This window comes from Prionailurus viverrinus, chromosome B2 (genome assembly GCF_022837055.1).
Source record: "Prionailurus viverrinus isolate Anna chromosome B2, UM_Priviv_1.0, whole genome shotgun sequence".
Classification (NCBI taxonomy): Eukaryota; Metazoa; Chordata; class Mammalia; order Carnivora; family Felidae; genus Prionailurus; species Prionailurus viverrinus.
Window position 1 is genome coordinate 2463928 of NC_062565.1, and position 24946 is coordinate 2488873.

Sequence of the window (24946 nt, forward strand, 5' to 3'; positions counted from 1 at the left end):
ATTTATTTTATCACAGGGACTGATGTAAAACATGACAGGTTATACATAATTACATGGTTGGATAACTTTCTAAAATGTTTATTCTGATTAAGATGTCGGTAAGGAATAATCCTAACTGTTTCAGGAATTTTAAGAAATGTAATTGGTAATATGTGAAATGGAAATCTGCAGAAGGAAGAAGAAAGTGTTGGTCAATGGATTTTAGAGTTCTGATTCCAGCTGGTTCTGCATGGCCAATGAATTTTCAGAGTTCCTGTTAAATTCGTACGTTCATTGAAGCAGTTTTCAGGCAAAAGTTGAGCACTGTAATTTAATGGTGGTTTTTCAGGTTCTCTCTGATTGTTTAATTGTTTTAGTAATACAAAAAAAACCCACAAAACAAACAAACAACTGTGTCTTTCCCAAATATAATACATTGTTAGACAGGCAATACTGCCAAAATATTTATACAGAAATAGTGGTGAGATTTTGAATGTAATTGAATTCTTCGTATAAGTACATCCTACGTTGTAAGTTCCTATGTCAGAATGCTTGTACACATTAAGTTATATATACATACATATCTACATACGTATGTATGTAGATATACATATATTTTTATTTTATGTATTTTAATGTTTATTTTATTGTTTATTTATGTTTATTAATATTTATTTTATCTTAATGTTTATTTATTTATTTTGGAGAGAGAGAGTGGGGGAGCAGGGAAGGTGCAGAGAGACGGAGAGAGACAGAATCTCAAGCAGGCTCAGTGCTGTCATCAAAGAGCCCGACACGGGGATCAAACCCATGCTGCATGAGATCATGGCCTCAGGTGAAATCAACAGTCAGATGCTTAACCCACTGAGCCACTTACATGCCCCCATTATTATAATTCATTACATGCGAGGTGTGTGCAAATCCAGTTGTGCAGAATCAGGAGACACATATTTGTATTAACATCTCTCCTTCTCTCTGCATCTCTTTCTGATTCTTTCTGAGCTCTTTCTCTTTTCCCTTATACATTTTATAGAACTTTAAGTCTGGAATGTACACACATTTTTACTGTACTTCAAGTTCTAGTAAGTACAGACTGATACACCTTATATTCCTTTGACTGATGCAAACAAAATGTCCATTATTTCACTTTTCTCATATTAAATATTAATAATCAACTTTTGGCGATAATGTGGAGATATATTGATATAAGCTACGTCAATTTCAGGGAGTACAGCATTTATTCACGTTATTGCTGATAAATTCCATGCCCTTGTCTTTTCATAAGATCATTTCAACCCCCTACCAAGTTGTTTTCTTTTTGAAGATTTCTTTTAAAAATTGCTAAATACTTGATCTTGACAGGAAACATGTGGTAAGAAAAGATGGACCAGAAAAATGGAAGTTCTCTCACTGGCTTTATCCTGCTGGGTTTCTCTGACCGGCCTCAGCTGGAGCGAGTCCTCTTTGTGATTCTTCTGATCTTCTATCTGCTCACCCTCCTAGGAAACACAACCATCATTGCGTTGGCCCGCCTGGACCCACACCTGCAGACTCCCATGTACTTTTTCCTGTCCAACCTAAGCTTTCTGGACCTGTGTTACACGACCAGCACTGTTCCTCAGCTGCTGGTTCATCTCAGGGGAACAGACAAGTCTATCTCTTTCGCTGGCTGTGTAGCTCAGCTGTTCATCGCTCTAGGGTTGGGATCCACAGAATGCATTCTCTTGGGGGTGATGGCAATTGACCGCTATGCAGCCATCTGCGTGCCCCTGCACTACACAGTGATCATGCACCCCCGTCTGTGCACCCTGATGGCTTCTGCATCGTGGTTCATTGGCTTTGCCAACTCCTCGTTGCAGACGGTGCTCACCTTCCTTGTACCACTTTGTGGGAGAAATAAAATAGACCACTTCTTTTGTGAGGTCCCCCCACTGCTCAAGCTTGCCTGTGTTGACACCACTGTGAATGAGTCTGAGCTCTTCTTTGTCAGTGTGATCATTCTTCTCATACCTGTGGCATTAATCACGTTCTCCTATGGTCGAATCGTCAGGGCAGTCTTAAGAATAAAGTCAGCTGCAGGACAGAGGAAAGCGTTTGGGACATGTGGGTCCCACCTCACGGTGGTGTCCCTGTTCTACGGCACGGCCATCTATGCTTACCTGCAGCCCAGCAACAACTACTCCCAAGATCAGGGCAAATTCATTTCTCTCTTCTACACCATTGTCACCCCCATGGTCAACCCCTTCATATATACTCTGCGGAACAGGGATGTGACGGGAGCAATGAGGAAGGTGTTCTGTGGGGGCTATGACTCCAGATGACTGGGGGGCAAGACCCTCTGATGGAAGAATTTGAGTTCAGAGTCTTTCTGCTTTTGTGTCCTGCACGTGTCATCCAACATTTCCCCTGACGACTCTCAAGGGGATTTTCTTATCTCCTTCTTTCGTGCAAGTGAGTGTTCAAACTCTGAGTTCATGGATTCATTGCAGCCTCCAGAGATTCTGATTTAGAGCATCTACGTCATATTATTTTTTCAAAAACCTCCACAAGATTTTGTTATTTCACTCCCTTTTGGGAGCACTATTTCTTTCCTAATTGCAAACAGACATCTACACACATATGATAAAAACACAGCCAATAAGAATGTGTAACACCGATACAGTGTCAGAAACATTAATATATTAAAGTTGTTTTAATGTTTATTTATTTTGAGAGAGAGAGACAGACAGAGAGCAGAGTGAACGAGAGACAGAGAGCCAAAGAGAGGGACAATCCCAAGGAGGAACTGAGCGACCGGCACTGAGTCTGATTAGGGGCTGGAACTCACAAACTGTGACAACATGACCCAAGCCAAAATCAAGATTTGGATGCCTAACTGACTGAGCCACCCAAGCACACCAGAAATATTAATGTTTTAGTATTTTCTAACAATTGCTGGAGGCATATCCCTTTTTCTTGCATTTTGATCATGGCTCTGATAGGAGGTCCATAAGTTGACTGTATCACAGATCTTTGATACAAGTAGGTGGGGCAACAGTGTAAAAAACTTTTAGGTCAAAGAAAAACCTACTAACATCAATCCTGATAAAGCCATTCAGATATCAGGCCCTCGTGTGACCTCACAGGTATGACAGTGGTTTTATGTAGCCTTCATGTCATGGAGGGGGAGGGCGTGATGCATACCTGCCAGTGACACTGAGAACTTGAGCTGGTAACACGCCAGGTGGTGCTCACGTGTCATTATGTGCAAAGTCGGAGAAGCACCAATATGCGGTGTGCACGTTGGTGAGATTCAGTGTGTGATCCAACCCGTTCATTAGAAATGACTTTTGGGGACATTATCATGGAGGAACAATACATGACCCAAGTCCTATTTCATATGCTACATGTTTTACCTATAGTAATGCAGGAAAAGTTTTAAAGGGTAAAAGATATTTAGATCCTCTTTTCATACCATTTTCAAATTCTTTTATCCAGGCTTCAAGTGATCAAGGCTTTTATATCTCACATCCTCCAAGGGCCCCATATATTTGAATGCGGTGACATACTATGAAAATATGGGAAATGAATACTACTTCCCAGAAAATCCCATGTTCTGTGCAGATTGCTCAGATTCCCCAGAAGGAAACTTAAACAAAATAAAATTGTATGTTAATTGTAAAAAAAATCGCCATATGTCTTATCTTTACAAGTAGCCATCTCATTATGAAATAACTGTTATACAATTCTGAGTGATGAGTAAGAAATAGAAACATCCCATAACAAGTGAATGTGACATTGTAGTCTTCCTTTTATTTTTTACTTTATTAATCTTTTAAATTGCATCCAAGTTACTTAACGTATGGTGCAGTAATGATTTCGGGAGTAGATTCCAGTAATTTATCCCATAAATGGAACACCCAATGCTCATGCCGGCAAGTGTCCTCCTTAAAGACCCTTGCCCAATTAGCCCATTCCCCTACCCAAAACCCCTGCAGCAACCTCAGTTTGTTCTGTGTATATAAGTCTCTTACGTTTTGTCCCCCTCCCCATTTTCATATTATTTTTGCTTCCCTACCTTATGGTCACCTGTTTTCTGTCTTAAATTGAACATATGAGTGAAGTCATATGATATTTGTTTTTCTTTGACTAATTTTGCTTAGCATGACATACTCTAGTTCAATCCACGTTGTTGCAAATGGCAAGATTTCATTTTTTGAATGCCGAGTAATATTCCATCGTATATATATATTCCATATCTTCTTTATCCATTCGTCTCTCAGTGGACATCTGCACTCTTTCCATACTTTGGCTTTGTCGATGGTGCTGCTATCCACATTGGGGTGCATGTGCCCCTTTGAATCAGCACTTCTGTATCCTTGGGATAAATACCTGGTAGCACTACTGCTGGGTCATAGGGTATTTCTGTTTTTAATTTTTTCAGGAACCTACATACCGTTTTCCAGAGTGGCCACACCAGTTTGCATTCGCACCAGCAGTGCAGGAAGGTTCCACTTTGTACTCTTGCCAATATCAGTTCTCTCATTCTTGGATCATGATCTTTTGCCTGTTTCCTTCTTTTTCTTTTTAAAAAGGTTTTTTAAATATTTATTTATTAGAGAGGGAGGAGGGGCAGAGAGACAGATAGGGTGACACAGACTCTGAAACAGGCTGCAGGAGCTGAGCTATCACCATAGAGCCTGACATGGGGCTTGGACTCATGGACCTTGAGAACAAGACCTGAGCCATCTCCAGAGGCAAAGGAAACAAAAGCAAAAATCAACTATTGATTCATAATGAACTCGAGATAAACAGCTTCTGCACAGCGAAGGAAGCAATCAGCAAAACTGAAAGGCAACCAATGGAATGGGAGAATATTTTTGCAAATGATGTATCAGATAAAGGGATAGCATCCACAATCTATAAAGAACTTATCAAACGTAACACCCCAAAAAACAAATAATCCAGTGAAGAAATGGGAAAAAGACATGAATAGACACTTTTCCAAAGAAGACATCCAAATGGCCCACAGACACATGAAAAAATGCTCCATATCACCCATCATCAAGGAAATAGAAAGTAAAACCACAATGAGATATCCCCTCATGACTGCGAGAATGGCTAAAGTCAACACCTCAGGCAACAACAGGTGTTGGCAAGGATTTGGAGAAAGAGGATCTCTTTTGCACTGCTGGTGGGAATGCAAACTGGTGCAGCCTCTCTGGAAAATAGTATGGAGGGTCCACAAAAAGTTAAAAATAGAACTTCCCTAAAATACAGCAATTGCACTACTAGGTTGTTATCCAAGGGATACAGGTGTAGTGTGTCGAAGGGGCACATGCACCCCAATGTTTATGGCAGCACCATCAACAATAGCCAAATTATAGAAAGAGCCCAAATATCCATCAACAGATGAATGGATAAAGAAGATATATGCAATGGAGTATTACTCAACAATCAAAAAGAATGAAATCTTGCCATGTGCAGCAACATGGATGAGGGTATTATGCTAAGTGAAATAAGTCAGAGAAAGACAAAATGACTTCACTCATATGAGGAGTTTAAGATGCAAAACAGATGAACATAAAGGAAGGGAAGCAAAAGCAATGTAAAAACAGGGAGGAGGGCAAAACATAAGAGACTGGTAAATACAGAGAACAAACTGAGGTTGCTGAAAGGTTGTGGGAGGGGGGATGGGCTAAATGGGCAAGGGGCATTAAGGAAGACACTTGTGACGAGCACTGGGAGTCATGTGTAGGGGATGAATCACTGGGTTCGATTCCTGAAATCATTGTTGCACTATAGGCTCACAATGTGGACGTAAATTAAAAAATACATGTTTATTTTAAAAAGATTTGGAATTTGATTGCAGAGTAGCTGAGTTTCAAAAAACCCATGGACGTTGTATTTAAAAAATAGATACTGTAAAAATCTATTTCAGTTAATCGTTAAAACCCTCGGGTACAAACTGAACAGTGTTTTAGAGGATTTTAGACTTTTTCCCCATAACTATATTGGAAGTTTGGTAGAATTTGGTTGCCCTCCTTTATATTCATGCTAAAGATTAGAATGTGCTTCATTATTAGCTCTGTGATCCAATATAAGGTCATTATGAATGAGATTGAATGAAGAATTCATTCACATATTTAAAATTAAAATTAAGTAAGGGAATGGATTCTTCCTTACATATTTATATGTATATATTTTGGTCAGTTATGAGGAAAAAATCTTTAGTGTTCTATAAAACATGTAGGTCATTCACAGATGGGAGCTAAGCTAGCTGGGGAGGTCTAGGGAGTTACTTGTCCTCTAAGAGATACGTGAACTAATAGAAGAGACAGATTAGGTCTGGCTGGCATTGTCCTCCAGGTCATTGTCCCTGAGGATTGCCACGTCTGGGCAGCTCAGTGACAAGGGCTCATTAAGAGTGTGGGGCATCCGTTCCCCAGAGACGTCAGCGGAAGGGACTTGGTTCTGTGTGCCAGCCCAGCCACAGCTCAGAGTCACAGCACCCTCTCGCCTGCTCCTAAGGGTCTCAGAGTCACAGAGGCAGGTCATTGTATTCGGGATACCATACTGAGAGTTTGTGACTGCCTTCACCTTCTACCTCCAAGAGGCAAAGTGCAGATCTCTTGTGTCACATGACGTGTGAAGTCATCCTGAGAAAGTGTCCTTTTGCTTCAGAAAAACGTACGGATGCCCCAGTGCTGGTAGAGTCAACCTTTGCGTTTCCTGCAGGCACTGATTCTACATGTCTGCGTTCCTATCCTCAGAGCTGTATTTAGGCAGTAACTTGCAGTGGAGGTAGGGAAATAGCTTAGATCCAATAAAGAAGGTGAGAGAAGGTGAGTAAAATGGAACGAAGTCTCTGTGTTGCTCTAGAAATTGGCAAATTGGGTTATTTTCAGATGCAAATGTTCTTGAAACAAAAATGCTAAATGATTTGCATGTATGGTCAGTTGTCTAAAGGAACCGACTATGGAAAGTTGTCAAATAATATAAGTAAATTTATTTTTTTTAAAATTTTTTTTTCAACGTTTATTTATTTTTGGGGGGACAGAGAGAGACAGAGCATGAATGGGGGAGGGGCAGAGAGAGAGGGAGACACAGAATCGGAAATAGACTCCAGGCTCTGAGCCATCAGCCCAGAGCTCCACACGGGGCTCGAACTCACGGACCGCGTGATTGTGACCTGGCTGAAGTCGGATGCTTAACCGACTGCGCCACCCAGGCGCCCCTTAGATTTAATTGTTCATTAGAAATGCCACCAAGTCATTCCTAGACTTTTCATTCTATTTCAGTACATTCATTATACCTCCGGATGCACGTGTGGAAAATTATTAAATATTCACGTTTAGTGATAATAAAATGTGCCCTTTCTGCATAAGTGTAAAAGTATTAGATTACATGCTCCCATGCTTTCTCTTTGGTTCCTTACTATCTGTGAAATGGGATAATATTTGTTCCCTACGCAAAAACTCATTATCAGTATTTATATTTTCTAAATGCTCATTTTCTCCTTTATGGGTTACCACAATATCTAAAATATGCATGGGGATTTTAAATGGTATGTTGAAAATTACAACAGGGAAATTCCATATTGTGAATATTATCTCAATGCATCTTTATGTTGACTTTATTGTTAACAAGTTATGATGATCATTCATGGGAATACAAATACCAATATGAAAGAGACAAAGTTATGAAGAGAGTTGAATGTTCATTCATTTATCATTGCCACTCGAGACCACATTGTCAAATGACAACTTGTGTCCATGTGTATGTGCGTATGTGAATGTGTGTGTGTGTGTGATTGCACTGAGGTGATGTGTAAAGTAGACCAGGTCCCATCCTTCTATCCTTGCACACGATCAAGAATGGACTCTTGTATGAACGCTGTTGGTGACCTGCCCAGACGCTCTTTACCTGCTGGGGCTCCAATCCAAACCCTACTTGGTATGAGTGTGGGCTCCAGAGTTCACAGCCATTCCATTCATGAGAGAATTTCCCTTAGCTGAAAGGTAGCCACATTACCAGGCGGTCTGGGGAAACTGGTGGGGGCAGCTCATGGCCAGTGACAGACTATGGGATGGATAAAAGGTGCCAATGGCAAGGCAGGACTGCAATTCATGCTCCAGAGCTGTGCTGTCCAATACTTTAGTAAGTAGCCACGTTAGCTGCTTACATTTAAATTCATTAAATTAAATAAAATATAACATTCAACTTCTTAGCTAGGACATTTTAAATGCTCAGGTATGACAGGCAGAGAGTGGGCATAGTATTGGACAGTGAGGACAGAGAATTTCTACCATCACAGATGGATGGTTCTTCTGGAAAGTCCTGGCCAGCATCTCATGGGATCAGGTTCCTGCTCTGTTCCACTGGAGACCACATCCTTGCTTAGCAACATTCTCTGCTGTTTTCCTTCCCTCACCCTGTTTATCCCGAGAGCATTCCCTGAATAAACAACATGCCCTGGAATTCCTACTTCATCGTCTTCTTCCACAGAACCTGCCCTACAGCCCTGTCAGTGTTCATCACATCTGTCATTTCCTATGTAGTGATGGCTGTATCCCATCATTTGCTCGTCCTCCCTCGTCATCGGGGGCCTGTTCTCATATGTCTGAGGTCAACTTAGACCCATGAGACAGAAGCATCAAGCAAGCAACAGCGATTCAGTCATAGCACTGAGGCTGCGGAAATCTTGCCTGCAATTTTTCAGGATTCATTCAGGAACCGGATAGGTTAGCGTGTGTATGTCAAATATATCAGTGAATGTTATATATTTGAAATGTCTTAAATAGAGACATATTCTTAAGATACTTTCTCTTTAAAATGTGTAGTTTGCATACTGAGCATCTACTTTTGTGAAACTATGTATTCTTGCACTAAAACTTAGAACTGTATGTCAGCATTGAGCTATTATGGTAATGGAAATTACTGCTCTATCACCTTATGTGTGTCAGTACTAAGAATTTAACCTCTCACATTTGAAACAATTATCTTAGTTATTATCGTAACATTGAGATGCCATTTGAATTATATACTTTTCTGATGTGAATTATTACATAGATTGGCAGTGTCTTTGTTTTTGTCTCTGTTTTGTAGCTTCTGTTAATTTTTATTTTCACTAATAACTTTTCTTTCTCTCCATGTAAAATCTTTGGGCTTTTTCAGGTATTTATCTTTCATATGCAAATTAATAATATAGGTGTAATCTATCACTGGGCTTTCCTGTTCCGTGTCATATTATGATAGTTACTAGGGACACATACTTTGCTCCTGTGCCTGGGAAGGACATGTTCACTATTTCCAGCCAGTTTTATTTATATAGTTTGTCTCAGATGAATCAATCCATGTTACTGCGTTTAGTTATTTCATGCTACCAAACATAGATGATGGTTCTTTGTCTAATTACACCATCCTTCAAATTTTTTAAAATATTTATTTGTTTTTGAGAGAAAGACTGAGTGCGAGCAGGGGAGGGGCAGAGAGAGAAGGAGACACCGAATCTGAAGCAGGCTTCAGCCTCCAAGCTGTCAGCATGGAGCCCAAAATGGGGTTTGAACCCACCAACCGCAAGATCATGATCTGAGCTGAAGTGGGCGCTTAACCGACTGAGCCACCCAGGTGCCCCCAATTACAACATTTTTTAAATGTGGTGAAGAGGAAATGAAATGCAATTTCCCATTATCCTCAGTGGACACATGTCCTTTCTCTTGGAAGACTGCTCTGTGTGGTGCACAAGCAAGGGGATGGGGAAGGAACAGAGTGACCCAGTTCAACAGAACATACTCTCGAGAATTGATGGGAGAACGCATTTCGCAGCCTGATCTTTCCCATGTCTGGTGTCACTAAAGGATAATGATTTTCCTGAATTGTATTGAGAAAATAGCAGTAAGATGGTAGACTATGATATGAGTGCTGTAGTTCCCTCCCCGCGTGCTCTCCCCATGACACTGGGAGCAATTGTACCACACAGGGACAATGACATTCATGTGTCTGCTTCAGTGCGCATCTCCTTTGTCTGATATTTTATTTTTTAACTTAAAATCATAATCATTTCTGTACCTGTCAGATAGATAGCCATTATGTATTCTTTCACACACGCACACACACACACACACACACACACACACACACACATGCGCACACACATGATCCTGGAAAGCAGCAAATCATATGTACAAGTTCATCTCACCAGGATTTTACCTTTTCTCAACTGTCTTCTTTGTCCTGATTGACATGATATTGTTAACATGTATCATTAGTTTATTCTAAAGGTGCAGTAGCATATTGGTGTTTTCTTGGGATGAGTTTACATTTTAGTTTTGCCCTTCTTCACTTTGGTAGTGCTTCCTTTATCAGGCCCATTAAAAAGTTTGTGAGCAATTATTTCAGGTAAACGTATCAATCTCTGTGTGTGTGCCTATGAGACTCAAGCATGGTTTGTTTTTATTTGTTCTTCTGAGCAGATGTTAGTCAGAGGACAAGTTTTGTTGTTGCACATTTAGACTGTCACAAATAACTGTATAATTATTACTTTTAAGAAAAATTTTCTGCATAGATTTTTTGTGTGGAGACCACTGATCATATGTTTATATGAAATCAAATGAGGTATAAAATAGTGTGAAATACCGTATCCGCTCTCCAAATATTATGAATATTTGATGCCTGTTTTGTACCTGTTTCTTTTATACATCATTGGGTCCTGCCCCAAACCTGATTCAGGTTGCAAAAGTCTTAGAAGAATTAAAAATGCACGGTAGGGGCGCCTGGGTGGCGCAGTCGGTTAAGCGTCCGACTTCAGCCAGGTCACGATCTCGCGGTCCGGGAGTTCAAGCCCCACGTCAGGCTCTGGGCTGATGGCTCAGAGCCTGGAGCCAGTTTCCGATTCTGTGTTTCCCTCTCTCTCTGCCCCTCCCCCGTTCATGCTCTGTCTCTCTCTGTCCCAAAAACAAATAAACGTTGAAAATAAAAAATTTAAAAAATAAATAAATAAATAAAAATGCACGGTATGCCCTACCATTTGAATATGATACAACTGAAGGACTCATTTTCTGATGCCTCTTTGGTCAGTGTATAACTATTCATCTTCTTCAGTTACAGTAAGCATTGGATGAAAATGGTCATCACCCAACCTCATATCTGGCAATGTGTTTGGTCCATTGTCACTAACTCTGAAAGGTAGCTCCCAGAAAGGTGATCATTGACATAATGTGGACAGATGTCTGAGATTTTGTATAACACCAAAATATTGGTTTCTTTATATCTTTCTTTACACTACTTTAAGTTTTGCTTTATAGTTCTTTGACCCATCATTGATTTGAGAATGTATCTGTCTTTATCTCTGTGTGTTTATCTCTTTATTTATTTTATCATAAGGAGTGATGTAAAACATTACAGATTGTATATATTTACATGGTTGGCTAAACTTTTAAAATGTTTATTCTGATTAGGATGTTGATAAGGAATAATCCTACCTCTTTCAGGAATTTTATGAACTTTAATTGATAACGTGTGAGATGGAAATCTCCAGAAGGAAGAGGAAAGTGTTGGTCAATGGATTTTAGAGTTCTGATTCCAGCTGGTTCTGCACGGTCAATGAATTTTCAGAGTTCCTGTTAAATTAGTATGATAATTTGATGCATTTTTCAGGCAAAAGTTAAGAATTTTAACTGAATGGTGGTTTTCCGGTTTTCTCTGATTGTTTAAGTTTTTTACTACCTTACCAAAAAAAACAAAAAACAAAAAAACCTGTGTCTTTCCAAATATAATACATTAGTTAGGCAATACTGCTGACTGTTTATGCAGAAATAGCAGTGAGATTTTGAATGTAATTGAATTCTTCATATAAGTACATTCTAGGTCATAATTCCTATATCAGAATGCTTTTTCCACAGTAAGTGCTCATATATATATATATATATGTATGTATTTTTTAATGTTTATTTATTTATTTTGAGAGAGAGACAGTGAGGGAGCAGGGGAGGTGCAGAGAGAGAGGGAGAGACACGGAATCCCATGAAGGCTCAGTGCTGTCAGTGAAGAGTCCAACACAGGGCTTGAACCCACAACGCATGAGGTCATGGCCCCAGCTGAAACCAAGAATCGGGTGCTTACCCACTGAGCCACTCAGGTGTCACCATATTATTTTAATGCATGTGTGGTGTGTGTAAATCCAGTTGTATAGAATCATGAGACACATATTTATAATAGCATCTCTCCTCTCTGAATTTCTGATTCTTTCTGATAGCCCTTCTTCTTTTCCCTTACACATTTTTACATAACTTAAATCTGCAACATACATACCTTTTTATAGTACTTTAAGTTCTAGTAAGTGTGGACTGTAAGATCTTATCCCTATGACTGATGCAAACACAAGGTCCTTATTTGATATTTCTCACATTAAATACTAATGATTTACTTATTGTGATAATGTGAACTGTATTGGTATAAGTTATGTCAATTTCCATGAGTATGTCATTATTCAAATTATTACTGATAAAGTCCATGACGTTGTCCTCTCATACAATCAATACAACCCCCGCCACCTTTTTTTCTTTTTGAAGGTTTCTCGTAAAAATTGCTAAATACTTGGTCTTAAGAGGATATATATGTGGTATGAAAGGATGGACCCGAAAAATGGAAGTTCTCTCACTGGCTTTTTCCTGCTGGGTTTCTCTGACCGGCCTCAGCTGGAGCGAGTCCTCTTTGTGGTTCTTCTGATCTTCTATCTGCTCACCCTGCTGGGAAACACAACCATCATTGTGTTGTCCCTCCTGGACCCACACCTGCAGACTCCCATGTACTTTTTCCTGTCCAACCTAAGCTTTCTGGACCTGTGTTACACGACCAGCACTGTTCCTCAGCTGCTGGTTCATCTCAGGGGAGCAGACAAGTCTATCTCCTTCACTGGCTGTGTAGCTCAGCTGTTCATTGCTCTAGGGTTGGGATCCACAGAATGCATTCTCTTAGGGGTGATGGCATTTGACCGCTACGCAGCCGTCTGCAGGCCCCTGCACTACACAGTGATCATGCACCCCCGTCTGTGCGCCCTGATGGCTTCTGCATCGTGGTTCATTGGTTTTGCCAACTCCTCGTTGCAGACGGTGCTCATCTTTCTTGTACCACTTTGTGGGAGAAATAAAATAGACCACTTCTTTTGTGATGTTGCCCCACTGCTCAAACTTGCCTGTGTTGACACCACTGGGAATGAGGATGAGATCTTCTTTGCCAGTGTGATCATTCTCCTCATACCTGTGGCATTAATCACGTTCTCCTATGGTCAGATAGTCAGGGCAGTGTTAAGAATAAAGTCAGCCACAGGGCAGAGGAAAGCGTTTGGGACATGTGGGTCCCACCTCACGGTGGTCTCCCTGTTCTATGGCTCGGCCATCTATGCTTACGTCCAGCCCAGCAACAACTACTCCCAGGATCAGGGCAAGTTCATTTCTCTCTTCTACACCATCGTCACCCCCATGGCCAACCCCTTCATATATACCCTGCGGAACAAGGATGTGATGGGGGCAATGAGGAAGGTGTTGTGTAGGGGCTATGACTCCACATGACTGGGGAAAGACCCTTTCATGGAAGTCTTCGAATGCCAGAATCTTTAAGATTTCTGTGTCCTCCACATTTCCCCTGACAACTCTGAAGGGAGCTTCCTTAATTCATTCTTTCATGCAAGTGAGTGTTCAAACTCCAAGTTCATGGACGCATGGCAGCCTCCAGAGACGCTGAGTTAGTGTTCCTAAACCATCTGCATCATATTAATATTGTAAAAAGTTTCACAGGATTTTCTCATTTCACCCCCTTTTAGAGAACACTATTCCATTGCTAATTGCAAAGGACGGGTACAAGACACCATAATACATAGCAAAATAAGAATAAAGACCACTAGAACACTGTAATAAATATTAATACTGTAGCATTTTCTCACAAAAGCTGGAGGCTATTGCTGATTCTCTCAAGCAGCTCACGGCTCTGTGACAATGGCTGTAGCCTGACTGGATCACAACTTTTTCCCAGAAGCAGGAGGGCAAGTGTAGGAAAAACAAACCTTAGCTCGGACAAAAGTTGCTAACATCCATCCTGGTAAAGCTGTTCAGATATCAGGCCATGGTGTCATGTCGCCATTGTGATACTGTTTTCATTTTGAAACACACTTCTTTGTTTTGCAACAAATTTTTTCTTTAGAATTCACTTTTATTAGTTTAGTGTTTGATTAAATTTTTATGGTCATTCCATTAGATTTAACCTACAGTTTTATATTCTTTCCGGTGTACAATACAGTGATTCCATATTTCCATCATCACATGTACTCTGTTTAATCTCCGTCACCTTTTTAACCCATCCCCCAGGCCCTCCCCTGTGGCACCAGTGAGCCCAGAGAAGGGAAGGGACATTCTCAGTTACATTCGTCCCTACCTTCGTAGCCCTGTCCTGGCCTTGGGGCTGTCACACGTTAGCATAACGGCAGGGTGTGCAGTGTAGGTTGACTGCACTCTGAACACGCCCTCTGCGTCCTGCTAAACTCACTCCTGGATCAGTCATCAGAGTGCAGTTACCCCTGTGAGACCCTCCAGTACCTCCTAGTCTGCACATTTCGCAGCTACTGTTTGCCAGAGTCCCACTATGACCGGGCTCAAGGAGGAGGCAGGAACAGGTCACAGACCCCTGCTAATGCCTCCCTTCACAGATGACTGCTTTTTGGATGCTTGTTTTGTAACACGGGTGAGAGCTCTCTTTCACCACAGTGGTGTTGTGGCATGTTTGAGCCCTGATGGTGCAGACTGGGAACCACTGTGTGTGGACTCGTGGTTTGCAGGGGAAAGGGGGGCTGCGTGTAGATGCGGAAAGGAGAGGATGAATGACTGGAGATGAGTGGCATCCAGGGAAGGGCTCCCCTAGGTGGCCTTAGACACAGGACACTGGCTTCTGGGAGGAGACATTTCCTTCTTTCCCGCTGTTTTGGAATTAAGTTGACATGAGACAGAGTAACTGGAGAAAACACCCAAAGTTTTATTATCTGCACACAGAGGCCCAATCTGGACATTGAGACCCAAAGAAATGAGGAAAGTAGGTGGTTTGTACCCCACTATAGAGAGACAATAGATGAGCGTGGAATTGACAGGAGAAAGAAAACTGGGGTTTGGAGCTGCAGTTAGCAGGGAATGCGAAGTGGAATGTGGGCTGAGGTAGTGGGTTAGTAAAGAAATAGCAGGTTTATTTCTACAGCCTTCTCAGCTCTAAGGTCCCTACCTGTGGTGACAAGTGGTCATTTTTAGTTCACAGTCATTTCATTCGGGAGATATTTCCTGCTTCCTGGGGACAGAGGAGGGTGTGATGTCCTCCCATCTGCTCTTTCCCCAGTAGCTTCTATTCAAAGTGATCAATATGCTGTTGAGGTCCACGTTGGGGGGCCTCCCTGGGTTCCCACACTTGCTCCATTTAAAAAATTTAATTCTATTCATTTACATTGTTTCGGGGATTTATTTTAACCACTGGAGTATTTAAAATCTGGGAGGTCTCTAAGAAGTGTAAGTTCTTCTGATTTGTAAACCATTTCTGAGAATGGTTTCAACCTCTTTTCAGGATGAGGCTGTTCAGTTGTTGTACCTGTGTGTTGAGTCTCAGAGAAGCATCGTGAATGTTTCTACTGACTGGGTTATTTTGGATTTCCATGATCAATGGCATGTCTTGATCAGTGGTCACAGCCTTTGACAGGGCCCCGTCCCCCCGAATCTGTGGTAGCAGGTCACACATAATGCTTTCTCACATTGGTAAGTCGTCATTTCAAGCACTTGGAAACATGAAATAGTTTTGCAAGATTCTCTTTGGAAAGCTTCTTTAGTAACTTATCTCTAATGAGAACTCAGTTTTAATGTATTTAAAGGAAGCATATTGACTAAGAATGTGTTCTTTCTAGCATGAAATCAACCTCTCCCAGGTTTCACCCTCCCGCTTAGAAAAACCATCTCTATTCCCACAGAATGATTCTCCTCATAGTCTGCCACAACGTGTTACATTTTCGTTAGCATTTAGGTGCAAGCAGCATATATATTCATATATTATTAGACACACACACGCACAGACATGCTCGTGCACAAAATGTGCTCCATAGGCAATGTCCTGTAGGCCAAAGTCTGAACCTTTTTGTGAAGATGATTAGTACAAGAAAATATGTTTCCTTGAGCTTATACTACTTAAAAGTGCCAGGCTCATGCATATTGTATTTCCAATATGTTCTGACATACAAACACACCCTAGGGAATGTGGTAAGAGTTTATCCCTGCAGGTCACATTGAAAGGAAAAGAAAAACAACCTCTTTCCAAGAGGTGGTGGGAGTAATGACTGTTGGTAGAATCTGGTACCACTCAAGAGCTCCATGGAACAAACTATACCCCTATAGACACAATAAGCTAAAAAATTTAGAAGTCACAGTCTTTCAGTCTTTACATTGAAATTTGGATCATAAAGAGTAGCTGTGTTAGTAGATAGGACAACACTAGAACTGCCTCATTTGGTAAGTGTCAATGTGTCCAATGTCAAGAATTGTTTTCTCTACGTTGTCTTCTAGGAGCTTTACAATTTCAGGTCTTAGTTTACATGTTAATCCATTTCAAGTTAATTTTTTGAGCATTGTGCTATAGGGCTCCGTTTTCATTTCTCAGAATGTATTTACCCACTTTCTCGTGATAATTTGTTAAGAGTCTGTGTTTCCCCATGAATATTCTCGACTCCTTTTTCAAATATTAGTTGTCTGTATGTGGATGGATTTATTTCTGTGCTCTTAATTGTGTTCCTTTGGTGTATGTGTTCGTTTCTTGATCTAGTAACACGCTGTTTTGATTCCTAGATATTTATAATACAGTTTGAATCAGGAAGTAGGCTGCCTGCAGCTTTGTTCTTCTTTGTTGGAATGGCTTTGGCAATTGGGACTTTTGTGGCTCCATACACATTTCAGGATTGTTTCTTATTCTGTGAAATATGCCATTCAAATTTTGATAGGGATTGCATTGAATCTAGAGATGATTTTGAATACTGTGAAAATTGTTCAATCTTAATATTTTTAAATATAATTTATTGTCAAGTTGGCTAACATACAGTGTATCCAGTGTGCTCTTGGTTTCAGGGGTAGATTCCCGTGATTCATCGCTTACATTGCAACACCCAGTGCTCATCTAACAAGTGCCTTCCTCAATGCCCAATTCATGAACACAGGATACCTTAATTCTCTTCAATTTGTTCCATCAACATATGCAGTTTTAAATGTAGAGATATTTTGCCTCCTTGGTTAAATTTAATCCTACGTATTTTATCGTTTTTGATGCTATTGTGAATATGGGATAAAAAAATCTTTTCATGTTTTTGGAAATGGCAAGACTTAATTCTTTTTATTGCTGAGTACTATTCCATTGTGTGTGTGTGTGTGTGTGTGTGTGTGTGTGTGTGTGTATCACAGTTGCTTTTTTTTTTAATTTAACTTTTTTTTTAACTTTACATCCAAACTGGGTAGCATATAGTGAAACAATGATTTCAGTGGATTCCTTAATACCCCTTACCCATTTAGCCCATTCCCCTTCCCACAACCCCTCCAGCAACCCTCAGTTTGTTTTCCATATTTATGAGTCTTATCTATTTTCCCCCCCTTTTTATATTATTTCCCCCCCTTATGTTCATCTGCTTTGTCTCTTAAAGTCTTCATATGAGTGAAATCATCTGATTTTTGTCTTTCATGACTGATTAATTTCACTTAGCATAATACCCTCCAGTTACATCCATGTAGTTGCAAAAGGCAACATTTCATTTCTTTTGATTGCTGAGTAATACTCCATTGTGTGTGTGTATATATATATGTATATATGTATATATATATATACATATATATGTATGTATATATATATGTGTATATATATGCGTATATATATATACACATATATATATACACACACTATATTTTCTTTACCCATTCATCCATCGATGGACAATAGGGACCTTTCCATACTTTGGTTATTGTTGATAGTGCTGCTCTAAACCTGGGGGTGCACGTGTCCCTTCGAAACAGCACACCTGTATCCCGTGGATAAATGCCTAGAAGCGCAATTTCTGGGTCATAGGGTGGTCTATTTTTATTTTTTAAGGAATCTCCATACTGGTTTCCAGAGTGGCTGCACCAGCTTGCATTGCCACCAACAATGCAAAAGAGATCCTCTTTCTCCGCATCCTGGCCAACATCTGTTGTTGCCTGAGTTGTTAATGTTAGCCATTCGACAGGTGTAAACACCACAATTTCTTTATCCATTCATTCATCTTCTTTTTACATGCAAATGTTATGGCCATTTGGGCTGTTTCCATAATTTGGCTATTCATAGCAATGCTATAAATACTGTGGTACATATGCCCCTACAAATTAACACTCTTGCATCCTGTGGATAAATTCCTAGTAGTGCTATTACTGGGTCATACGGTAATTCTATTTCTAATTTTTTGACAAATCTCCACAGTGTTTTCCAGGGTGGCTACACCAGTTTGCATTCGTACCAGCAGTGCAAGAGGGTTCCCTTTTCTCCACATCCTTGCCAGCATCTGTTGTTTCCTGACTTGTTCATTTTAGCCACTCTGACAGGTGTGAGGTGGTATCTCATTGTGGTTTTCATTTGTATTTCCCTGACGATGAGCATAGTATATGTGTCTTTTAGCCATCTGGATGTATTTTTTTGAGAAGTGTCTGTTCATGTCTTTTGCCCATTTCTTAGCTGGATGACCTGATTTTTAGGTGTTGAATTTGATAAGTTCTTTATAGATTTTGGATACTAACCCTTTATATGGTATGTTATTTGCAAATACCTCCACCCATTCCATTGGTTGCCTTTTAGATTTGTTGATTTTTTCTCCTTCACTGTGCAGAGGCTTGTTATCTTGATGAGGTTCCAATAGTTCATGTTTCCCTTGTTTCCCTTGTTTCTGGAGACATGTCTAGTAAGAAGTTGCTGCAGCCTAGATTAAAGAGGTTGTTATCTGTTTTCTCCTCTAGCATTTTGATGGTTTCATTTCTCACATTTAGGTCTTTCATCCATTTTGAGTTTATTTTTGTGCATGGTGCAAGAAAGTGGTCCAGGTTCATTCTTCTGCATGTCACTGTCCAGTTCTTCCAACACCATGTGCTGAAGAGACTGTCTTTTTTTCCACTGGATATTCTTTCCTGCTTTATTGAATCCACTGAAACTTATGGAAAGCTTAGGAAAGAAATTACAGAAGACACAAAGAAATGGAAAAACATTCCATTCTTGTGGATTACAAGAGCAAATATGTTAAACTGTAGACACTACCCAAAGCAATCTACACATTCAATGCTATCCCTATCAAAATTACACCAGCATTCTTCACAGAGCTAGAACAAACAATTCCAAAATGTGTGAAACCAGAAAAGACCCCAAATAGCCAAAGTAATGTTGAAAAAAATGGATATAGCTGGAGGGAACACGATTCCAAACTTCAAGCTGTATTACAACGCTGTAATCATTAAGACAGTATGGTACTGGCACCAACACAGACGTACAGATCAATGGACCAGACTAGAGAATGCAGAAATGGACCCACAAATCAATGGCCAATTAATCTTCAACCTACCAGGAGAGATATCCAGTAGACAAAAGAGAGTCTCTTCAGCAAATGACTGGACTTCCCGTACTATGTTCTGTAAGAGTAATGAGGGTGGGCATCCTTGTCTTGTTCTGATCTTAGAGGAAAAGCTCTCAACCTTTTGCCACTGAGTATGTTACCACGAGTTTGTCATGAATGGCCTTTCTTATGTTGAAGCACATTCCATCTACAAGTAATTTGTTGAGAGTGTTTACCATGAAAATATATCATGTTTTCTCAAATGCCTTACTGCATCTACTGAGAAAAACATACGTTTTTTTATTCCACTCTACTCATGTGATGTATTGCATTGACTGATTTGTGTATGTTGGTTTGTCCCGTATCCCTACTACATCCCTCTGATCATGGTGTTTGAAACTTTAAATGTGCTGCTGAATTTCATTTATCAATATTTTGTTGAAAATTTTGCATCTGTATTTTGCAGAAATACTGGTCTATAGGTTTCCTTCTTTTTTTCTTTGTACGATTTATCTGTGTTTTACATAAGGTTAATGCTAATCTTGTGAAATGTGTTTGGAAGAGTTTTGCCTCTTCAATTTCTTTGAAGAGTTTGAGAAGGACTGGTGCTAGTTGTTTTATAAATGTTTATGAGGGAAGAGGTAACTATATTTGTATCAGACAAAATAGACTTTAAGCTAAAAATGAAAACAAGTGATACAAACCTCAGTATACAAGGGGGTCAATTCATCAAGAAGATATAACAAGGGTAAATATATGGGAACCAACATGGGAGCACCCAAATAAAATACGCAAATGCTAACAGTTATGAAGAGAGAAATAGACAATATAATAACAGTAGGGACTTCAATATTCTAATGTTAACAATGGACAAATCATTCTGATTGAAAGTCAACATGGAAATATTGGACTTGAGCCATAATTAAAAGCATTTAATACACATATATGAAACTTTCATCCAAAAGCAAAATGCAAACTGCAAAAATGCATATTGTAACTAAGCATACCAGGAACATTCTCCAGGATAGACCATAAGATAATGTATATAACAAGTCTTTGCAAATTGGGGGAAATTGCCCTCATGCAAGTGTCTTTTTTGATCATATCCCTATGAAAATGAAAATCAACAACGAAGAAAAGCCAAAAAAAAGGAAAGCTCAATTTTGCAAATATGTAAAAATTAAATAACATACCTCCCCCAAACCAATGTGTCAAAGACATCAAAGGGAAATCAAGAAACATCTTGAAAAAACGAAAACACTATTTACCAAATTTATGCGATGCTGCTAAAGCAATGCTAAAGGGAACGTTTACAGCATTTAAAGGACTACAGTAAGAAAAACATTCTTAAACAAATAACCTGGCTTTACTCCTCCAAGAACTAGGAAAAGACCAAAATAAGCTCCAAGTTAGCAGAAGGAAAGAAATAACCAAGATCGAGCTGAAATAAATGAAATGGACACCATAAAACAATTGCAAATCAACTTAGAAGGAAGAAGAGAACCAGAACTCACTGTACAAATGATCTTGGATTGAGGTCTTTGAAGGAAAGTTAGGTAAGGTTCATTCTACTAGACTAAATATTATTTAGATCATAAGCACTATATAGTCTACTGGTTCAGTACACCGGAAAGAAGTAACATAGCTCCTTTGCAATACAAAGCCAATCACGTGTGAATGGAACACAAATCTTTATGTGATTATTTAGTATCATACTATTCTGATCATATCGGGCTTGCTTCAAATTGATTAAAATTAAGTGATTCGAAGTACATCATGCACACGAGAGTGGAAGTAGCTTCAGGGTAAAGTCTGATGACATTTCCCATGTTGTACACCTTCTATCAACCACGCTCAGATCCATCATCAGAATATAAGCAGAACCCCGAATTCTCCTCCCCCACTTCTCCTTCCAGTCGTGACTCTTCTGGGCAACCACCATTCTGGCTTCCAATACCACAGATTCATTGTGCCTGCTTCTGAATTTCACATGAATTAAAAGTAAATTTTATACCATTCAGTTCTAACAGTATGAACTGTTTTGCAGCTGGCTTCCTTCACTCAGCAGTGTGCTTGCAAGAGGCATTCATGCTGATGTATGTAGCTATTATTTGTTGATTCTCATTATTGTATACATTCCAATAGAGGATACATCTAGTTATTTTTAGATTCTTTTATTGAACCCATATTCTCCCCACTAAAATATTGAGCTCCATGGAGACAGGGCTGAGTGTTGTGATTGCTGATCACAGTCGAAGTCAGTGAAACAATGCCCTAGACAGAGGAGGTGCTTTATAAGGATTTGTTGACTTGAGTGACAACCGGGTTGTAGTCACCCAGAATCTGCAAACCCTGTATTAGCTCCCTCTGGAGCCTGCGGTTCCTCTCACCAGTCTCCTCAGCGCCCCCTTGACCTCCTTGTTCCTCAGAGTGTAAATGAGGGGATTCAGTAGGGGAGTCACCAGAGTGTAGAAGAGAGCAATGCTTTTGTTGACATCCTGCGAGTAGCTGGAGGGAGGCTGGAGGTACATGGAGATGAGTGTGCCAAAGAAGATGACCACCACCATCAGGTGGGAACCGCAGGTTCCGAAGGCCTTCCGCCTGCCCCGGGCCGACTTGATCTTCAGGACGGCCCTGGTGATGTGGCCGTAGGACACTAAGATGAGCGACAGAGGCACCACGAGGAAGAAGACACTGACCGCGAAGACCTCAGCTTCGATGATGGAGGTGTCGGTGCAGGCCAGCTTGAGCATCACCGGCACTTCACAGAAGAAATGGTCCACCTGGTTTCTCCCGCACAGGGGCAGGGTCATGGTCAGGGCCGTCTGTAGCACCGAGCTGCCAAACCCTGTGAGCCAAGCAGTGAGCACCAGGTGCAGGCAGAGCTGCGGGTGCATGATGATCAGGTAGTGCAGTGGGCAGCACACGGCGGCATAGCGGTCATAGGCCATGACCGACAAGAGCACACACTCCACGCCCCCGAGCCCCAGGGCCATGAGGAGTTGGGTCACTCAGCCACCAGAGGTGATAGTCTTGTCCCGCCCCTTGAGGTTGGCCAGAGTCTGAGGGATGGTGCAGGTGGTCAGACACAGGTCCATGAAAGAGAGGTTGGAGAGGAAGCAATACATGGGGGTGTGCAGGCGAGGGTCCCGCAGCGACAGGAGTATAATGGTGCCATTGCCTAGACAGCTCAGGACGTAGCCCATCAGGATGACCACAAAGAGAGGCGTCTCCAGCTGAGGCCTGTCGGAGAAGCCCAGGAGGAGGAATCCTGAGGAGGTGCTGCCATTCGTTCTTTCCATGGCGCTCAGTCTGCACAGTTAGCAGGACTCCCTGGTTTCTCTTGCAGCTTCAGTCCAGCCCTGTTTTCCCAGAGTGGGTGTGTGGAATCTGGGTGGAGGCCTGAGAGTTTGCACACACCCTTCCTTGTTGGGGAGTGATGGGGTGATAAACAGCCCCTGAACGGGAGCATCTTCTGTGTTTCAGGCACTGCCCTGGACGTGGGTGCACTTTCTCCCAATGACTTCTGAGGTTGGCATGTTCCTGATCTCTGTTGACTAGATGAGCGAAGTGAGTGTGAAGGAGGTTCAGTAAGTTTCCCAGGGGCAGTCACCAGGCTTCAGACTGACTCCACCCTGGGCTTTTGACCAGCAGGGACACTGTCTTTTCGTGAATGCATGAACACTGAAGGTAACTGTAGTTTCTCAAAAAAATTAATCTAGTCATTCTGAGTAAGGTGCAAATTTGCACTGTCCCTTCCCTCTATGTTTGTTTGCCATCAAGAATTGAAATACGTGCATCGCGCTCCCCTACTTCTAATTTGTGGGGAGAAAAAATGTGTTTTCTGAAAGTGCATAGATAGAGAAATTTACCATTACCAATTTTATACAAGGGGAACAATACATTTTGATGCATAAACTAATGAACGCTGGGGATGGAGCCTAAAATCGTGGTTATTGATTGGGAAGCATCTTGGAAATGACTGAAGAATTCATCATGCCTGTGTTCACTTTGCAGGATGACAAATCCTGACTTATTATCACTGACAGCAATTTCAGTAAAATGTCAAGAAATCATCAATCCAATGTTTCATTTTCTTTTGTCTCACATTACAACTCCCTTTCTAACTTTTTTAGTGTAGTGGAGAAATACTTTTTACAGCATCTCAGTCTGTACTTCCTATAAATGCCAACGTCATGTGAATCATTCTGTTTCCAGCAAAATAACTGGGCTTGCTCTTAGAAATAACCTCCCTTCCCCCTATGCCATGTGAAGCAAGTTTAATAGTAAATACAACCTGGACAAGAGTAATATCTCATGAAGAGATTGAAAAGAATCTGGCATGTACTAGAGTCCCAAACAGTCTTTGTTGAATGAATCACAATAGGGAAGAAGATTATGAACTTGAACAGGCTATTGAATGTGAGTCTAGGGTTTATAGACACTCAGAGACAATAGCAAAGCAAAGGAAATCCTGAACAACAAGTAGATAGTCTTGATTATTCAAATTCTAGGATTTGTTGCCCAAAAGCTAAGTTGTATGGAACCTTGCAGAACTCTATATTTTTAAAAGTAACTTTTCTAGTAGCAAAATCAATGACGAGCCAAGAGGAGCTTCGGTCACCTCTCTATTGTGCTTCCTTTAGGATTCTTGGTCCATTTATACTTTTATTCCTAAATCCTTTCACTGCTTCTTTGGCTCTTGTTGCTGTGTTGCTGAAGGGTATAATGAATTTGAGAAAATAAGTTTAAAAATGCAATAAAGTAAGAAACAAAATACCAGGATCATAAGTATAAGCCTACCACTAATAAGCTTTGAGATTCTCAAGACTACTCTCCCACCCCAACTGTCCCCTTCAAATAAACGACATGATGTTTCTAGCTTTCAATAAGAAATAGGAGATATTCTTAGCTCTTTGTCGAACCCTGGGAGGTTTATGTTCCAATAGATCCATTGTCCCATATTGAAGAAGCCTCCTCAGTCCTTGCTTGTCTGTAGCAACAGCATGGCTCTTAACGTCTATATCTTCCACATGACCAGGCCTTGGTCCCAAATATCCAGAATCATACAAAGGGCACTAGTCAGTAGAATTTGTCACATGTTTTTGGGGCTTACCTCTGCTTCTTCCCTCTACCCATGTTCTGTAAGGGTGAGAGAAGGGGCTTCTGCAGGCCATCGTGGTGCCCAGAAGAAGGCTCCCACAGGGTTTACAATAGGCTGTTATTTCTGGGAGATCAACAAAACAGCTCATCACTCAGCCAAGAACTTGATTCTCAATAATTTTGTTCTTCTCAGTGATGCAGAGAAACTGATCAGAACCAAGAAAACATATATTCTGCTAGGAAGTGTGTAAAATGCAT

General features: G+C 40.7%; 2 protein-coding genes and 1 pseudogene across 2 annotated transcripts; 2 read left to right on the forward strand and 1 right to left on the reverse strand.

Annotated features, from left to right (window-relative positions):
• Nucleotides 1-1346: 1346 nt before the first annotated feature.
• LOC125165787 (putative olfactory receptor 2B8) lies at nt 1347-2300 on the forward strand (annotated as a pseudogene).
• A 10290-nt stretch (nt 2301-12590) lies between these two features.
• LOC125165606 (putative olfactory receptor 2B8) lies at nt 12591-15684 on the forward strand. Its single transcript, XM_047858671.1, has 2 exons — nt 12591-13499; nt 15571-15684. The coding sequence occupies exons 1-2, from the start codon at nt 12591-12593 to the stop codon at nt 15682-15684; spliced, it is 1023 nt and encodes a 340-aa protein (XP_047714627.1).
• A 6258-nt stretch (nt 15685-21942) lies between these two features.
• On the reverse strand, nt 21943-22887 carry LOC125165744 (olfactory receptor 2G6-like). The gene is given in 1 exon segment (XM_047858987.1): nt 21943-22887. A coding segment is annotated over 1 exon segment (945 nt).
• Nucleotides 22888-24946: the final 2059 nt, after the last annotated feature.